Source organism: Gossypium arboreum, chromosome 11 (genome assembly GCF_025698485.1).
Source record: "Gossypium arboreum isolate Shixiya-1 chromosome 11, ASM2569848v2, whole genome shotgun sequence".
Lineage (NCBI taxonomy): Eukaryota > Viridiplantae > Streptophyta > Magnoliopsida > Malvales > Malvaceae > Gossypium > Gossypium arboreum.
The window spans coordinates 90,785,148-90,791,542 of record NC_069080.1 but is presented as its reverse complement, the minus strand read 5'-3'; the positions used below and the strand labels follow the sequence as shown (position 1 = coordinate 90,791,542).

The window sequence follows — 6,395 nt, the reverse complement described above, 5'->3', positions numbered from 1 at the left end:
TATAATCGTCTTGTATGATGTTCATTAAGAGGTATGGAAATGTTTGGGAACGATCAGCCATTGGAATGGTTAATCATGATCATATTTTGTGCTATTTATGCAAAAGGGCTAGTTGAATCATGGAAACTATGTAATAGGTAAAGTCTACCTTAAAAATAGATGCTGATAGCAGCAGTGACGTGAATGTGAAAAATCACTAAAAATAGTAGGAATGGAATTAAATAGTGAATAAATTATGTAATCGAACCTTGATGAATCTATTTTCATAGGAAAGTAACGAAACGATCATATGAACAGTATATTATGAGATATTTAAGTTTTTGTGAGACAGGGCCAGAACGGTTTCTGGATTCCCTGTTCCGACTTTGGAAATTCATTATAAATTAACTAGAGATAATTAGAAGTCATTCCATATATTTATAGATTCCTTTTCGAGTCTAGTTTCTATAGAAACAAACGGCATCAGTATTGAAGCCCTGTACAGGGAGATATCCAAGTCGTAATGAGCAAAGGTCAGTGTAGTCGAACCCTAAAACAGGGGAGACTTGAACAAATAAACTGTACTAATTGGCTCAACCAAAAATTCTGTAAAAAAATTTGTAGATGAACATATGAGTCTAGTTTCAGGAAAAATTTACGGAACTGGTTTTCGAGTTTTTGAACTCGAGATATGATTTTTAAGGTGACAGTGACGCAGTTAGCCAGCTCGTCTGGAAATTTAAAATGGACTGTGCAAATAAGTGATTTAAGTCTGCGAATCCCCTCGTGTTTGACTCCGGCAACGGTCTCGGGTACGGGGTGTTACATGCATGCTTATGAATGGTTATACATAATTATCTGAAAAACAAGAAAAATGACGGTTATTGATATATGGAGATATGAGACATTGATATATGAATGTGGAATATGTTTGATAAATGTGTTCATTCATAATTGTGGAATTATGTACCTCATATGTGTTATTTGCATAAAGATGATATTTCAAATATTTTGGTGAATAAAGCTTAAATATGAAATAGTATGAAATCGAGACAAGTTGTTATGAAAATATATTTAAATTATCGGTAAGTATTTCGTACTCTTCGGTAATGTCTCGTACTCTATTTCGGCGACGGATACGGGTAGGGGGTGTAACATAGTTACTCCGGTAACATGTGATATACTATAGCTTGGACCTTGCGATCGGGTCTGATATTGGGGTGTTATAGTGGATCTACCCCTACCTCTCGATGAATGACCCTTAGTAAATATTCCTCCCCTTTGAGACCTGATTCTTTGATTCCTAGCCATGAGTGAATTTTCATAATAATAAAAAACAATAAAAAAAAAAAACCTATAGAAATCCTAACAACAAACACAAGAAAGTCCTTAACTTTAACTAAAGAGAAGCTTGCAGTGATTAAAGAAAAAACACGAAAAAAGCCTTAGAAATCAAATGAAGCAAAATTGATTTTAAGGACAACCCAGACTTGGATTTATAAGTTTTCTCAAAAAGACTTTATTAAAGCACCATTCACTTGCTTTTTTATTCTTCGTCTTTTTAAGTGAAGCGAACTTCACAACACCACCATTTATTTTTTTCCTGTCTCCTATCTTATTGTATTTTGTATCAACACCCATAAATAAAATTTTGATGCACACTTATCAAAAATTTCAAATTATAAAAGAAATTAACATTATATCAAAATTTCTAATTTTTACCAAAATTTTTAACCCTTTAAATAGAAATTTGGATACATCTTTTTGGTCTCAAGATCCAAATGATACAATCAAGACCGACCAACCGAACCCTCCGGTAGGTTCTGACCCTTTAAACCTCCCACGTTGTCATTCTCTAACTACGCATTTATTTATCCTGCATCTGATCTCTACCGTTCATTTTCATCTCGTGATCTATATCATCATTTCTGACATTTAATCCGATGGCATATATTTCAATCTCAAAAATCTGAACTACACGCGCTTATAGATACCCCACCTCCAGAACCTCACTCTCCTTTGACCAACGACTGAAAAAAGCAAAACTATAAAAAGAAAAAAAAAACGAATATTTGTTTTAAAATGATAAATTGATGACGTCTGTTATCCTTTGACTATTTCTCTCTCTTTCTTTAAACCTCGGCCTCTCTCTCTCATCTCCAACTCCTCTTTCTTTTTTTTTTTTCTTCACTTTCTATCTGAAATATTCATTTTCCTTCACCTTCTCGCTTTCCAAACAAGGGGAAAAAAATGCGAAGAGACGATTTGTGCATTACGGTTCCGAATTTTTTTCGATGTCCGATATCGTTGGACGTCATGAAATCACCAGTAAGCTTGTGCACTGGCGTAACGTATGACAGAACCAGCATCCAGCGGTGGCTAGATAGCGGCAACAACACTTGTCCGGCCACGATGCAGGTTCTTCAAAGCAAAGAATTCGTTCCCAACCGTAATTTACAACGACTCATTCAGATCTGGTCTGACTCAGTCGCTCGCCGTCAACACGACGCCGAATTGGCGGCAAACTCAGCTGTCCTTCCTTCCCACGATCAGGTCAAAGATTTGGTTAAACAACTAGACAACAATAGCTTTCCAGCGTTAACGAAGATCGTTCGTTTCGCGAGAGAATCAGAGGAGAACCGCGAATTCCTGGCGAGAATGGACGGGTTTTTGAATGCGGTTTTCGATTTTATGAGGAATGCAGAATCGGACATCAAATTAATCGAACAAGTTGTTCATATTTTGGATTTGATGCTAAGTAAAATTTCGGAGAGGAAGCCGTTGATGGAATCGAATTGCTTGTCGACGATCCTTGTCATTCTACAACGAGGAAGTTCAGATTCGCAAATCCAATCGGTTCAATTACTGGAGTCCCTAGCGGTCGATGGAGAATCCAAGCTGAAAATAGCCGAGAAAGAAGGATTATTACTCGAATTGGTAAAATCATTAAGTAAAGAGAAGGATCCAAGATTGATCGAAGCGAGCTTATCTTGTTTGATATCAATCGCAATGCCCAAAAGAGTAAAAGCAAAGCTAATTCAATCTCGAACCATCCCGGAGTTAAAGATCCTTTTATCCGAACCGAACATGACCCCCTCGATAATCGAGAAATCATTAAAACTGCTGGAAACTTTATCATCTTGCAAAGAAGGGAGGGTGGAGATATGGCATGATACGATACTGTTACAAGCGATTGTGCAGAAAGTGTTGAAAGCATCGAACAAAGCGACAGAGCATGCAGTGACGATACTCTGGATTGTTTGCTATTTATTTAGAGACGAGAAAGCGCTAGAAGCGGTGGTTAGTGGCAATGGAATGACCAAGATTTTGTTACTCATCCAAAGCAATTGTTCTCCTGCGGTTAGACAAATGTCTGCCGATTTGCTCAAGATTTTTGGGGTTAATTCCAAGCCTTGTTTATCAAGTTATGATACTAAGACTACCCATATTATGCCCTTTTGAGTAATTTTCCTTCTGCTTTCTCTTAAAACCCCCCACGTTTGTAAATCAAAGGAAAATTTTGTTAGTTGAATCATGAAACAGAAATTCATTTTGATTTTAGTTAGAAAGTTCTTTTTTCCTTCAAAATCTTTTGCTTTTTTAATGTTTATCATGAGTAGTCGGATGAAGCAAAGGAAATACAATAAAAAAAACAACTTGGTGTCTCATTATAATGTTTTTGGGACTGGCAAAAAAATAGTAGGCTATATCATTGTTTGATTGCTTAGCTTGCTTGTTCTGTTTCTTGAAATCTGGTACGGTTTTGTTTTGATTTGATTTTGAACTGCAAAAAGACAAAGCAGAGGCTCACTCAATTTCTCATAAATAGCTGTAATTTTAGAAATGAAGCTTTCAACTTGTGGAGCCATTGCCCACTTCTTGCCTACTTATGGTCAATGGACAGTACTACTGATCCATCGCTGATGGGGACTTTGTTTTCCTCTGCATCACTAATTGTTTGCTGACAAGAACCAACTCGATGCTTGGAGACACTAGCAAATTTCCCAAAAATTCTTATCTTTTTCTTCTTAGTACTTGTACTAGTATAGAATTTGAGATTTGGTCATTATACTTTAAAAGTTCAAATTTCAAATTTCTTATTTTTCAATTAAAAATCATATTTCGATCATTAATGTCATTGATGATTTCTGTTAAAATTTGTAAATTTAACATATTTATTTTATCAAAAATATTTATAATTTTAATAAATTAACTGAAATTCTTAAATAAAGAAAAAACTTAACTTTTAACTTTTTAAATATATAGATCAAATCTCAAATTTTAACTATACACAAATAGTAAATTATTTATTGTTAAAAGTTGGGGTGATAAATAGTTTTACATCTGCAAAAGAATTGTTGACCTTGAAGATTTGATGTCTAAGCTTTAAAGTATTATTTCTATAGTTTGTGGTGTTTATGGATGGATTCTTGTCCCACGTTCAATAATAGAAGCATCATACATATAATTAGAATATGCGTCTAGGCATCTATTAAAGAAGCTATGGGCGAGAAGTAAACCCTTGTGAGACGGTAAGTACAAAGAAATGAATTGAGAGCATGGTTTTTTCTTTTTTTCCAAAGTTTCCAGTAAGTTGATTTAAATTTTTATCCTAATTTGATATTTATAATTTTAATAGATTGTAATTATATATATATTTAATTTTAAAAGTTAAATTATATTACTTTTAAAATTTTATATAAAAAGTATATCATTATATATGTAATATCATATCACTTAATATTTTTATAAAAAATTATATAATTTTAGTTAATAAATTTAATCAGTTAAAATTAAAATTTAAAATTCAAGGAACAAATTCCATCAAACTGGACAAAAAAAATTAAATGTGACTAAAATTTCAAATTCAAAGAATACAAAGACAAATATTAATAAAATTAGATTACAGAAATTAAATTGATTTATTCATTGTTTGTGAGAAAGGATATATATTAATTTTATTCCACAATTTTGGAATTGAAAATTCTTTTTGTAACAAAAGAAAAGGAAAATTATGCAAAATTCGTGGCAGGGAGGGACAGCTAGGGGGAGAGAGTAGAGGCAAAAGGAGTACAGATGCGAGGAACTTTGACAAGAAACTCCGGGGATGAATTGTTTAGAAGAAAATAAGGTGTTTAGAGTGAAGACAGAGAGACAAAGTGCCGCAATTGCTGAAATGGAGGTGCTTTGCTGACTGTAATTTCAACACCCATCTTTCAATCTAATAAACAAAAAAGAAAATTGGTTTTTGATTGGACAAAAGTAATGAAAGGGAATGGAATCACAATCTGAAAAGAGGAAATTAGCTAAAAGTAGGGAAGATAGTCATAAAATAGAGATTTGACCACTCCAACCCCTCTTTAAATTAATATCATTACTTGGAAACTAGAAAGATTACCCCTTGAGAATGCGTCCACTTTATATTTAAAAAACCTTATGATGAAAAGAGAGGTCTTGAAAAGAGGGGAGTGCACTGAAACCATGACCGTAATCTAAATTTATTAATACCAAGTATAAAAATAATAATAGCTGTTTGTTTGTTTTGTAGTGGATTTGGGTTTTGAAAAGCTTGGCGATTGGCTGCAACATGCCCATCAAAAGTTACGAGGGGATGGTCTTGGTTCCCCAAGAACATGAAGGGACCTTTGCCTCTTTCTTTTTCATTTTTAATCTTTCAAGACATTGTTTATTAATGTCACCAAATCGGTATTATGCTGCAATCAATAATTGGTTGAATTGGCAAATGATTTGGATTAAAATTGAATTTTGAGTTAATTTCTTAACAAATCTCTCTATTTATGTTAAAAAAATATAATTCATTCATAAATGTAATTGTTGGTATAAAGTATAATAAGGGAGGGAGGAATACAAGGTGGAATAAAGGGGAGATCAAGGTTATGTAGAGGAGGTTAGTTCTCCTATAGAGGCTAAGAGTCGAAATAAGTACAAAAGGACATGATAATCGAAAAGATAAATGCTCAGAGTAACTCTACAACATAAAAAGGGTTGATCCCTTGCCCATAGTTTTCCAAGGTATTTATAGGAAAAAGTCACATTGTCCATTGATATGATATTGCCTAGATAAGCGTTTAATCTAGTTAAAAGCATAATGGATAATCCTGGACATGTATTACGAGATTCTATTAATATGAAATAATTAAGCCTAAATAAACTCCTTATTATCTAAGAAATGTGTTCACATTAGGATAACTATTTCCTATGAACATGAGTGGTAGGTTCCATTTGAAGTAGGTTGAATGGTTGTGCTCAAAGGGTTAATGTAGAGTCAACAATGCCTTATGGGTTTGACATGTGTCTTTCTAGAGGAGAGGTATAAGAATAGCCCCCTAATCGAGCAAGAGGTCATCAAGTGGCCTTTGTGAGACATGCTTTAAGAGTATCTTAAAGGCTTATCT

At 33.7% G+C, this 6,395-nt stretch overlaps 1 protein-coding gene across 1 annotated transcript; it reads left to right on the top strand.

Annotated features, from left to right (window-relative positions):
- Positions 1-2,064: 2,064 nt before the first annotated feature.
- LOC108469091 (U-box domain-containing protein 27-like) lies at positions 2,065-3,567 on the top strand. Its single transcript, XM_017769980.2, has one exon. The coding sequence runs from the start codon at positions 2,230-2,232 to the stop codon at positions 3,439-3,441; it is 1,212 nt and encodes a 403-aa protein (XP_017625469.1). The 5' UTR covers positions 2,065-2,229; the 3' UTR covers positions 3,442-3,567.
- The last annotated feature ends 2,828 nt before the right edge of the window (positions 3,568-6,395 follow it).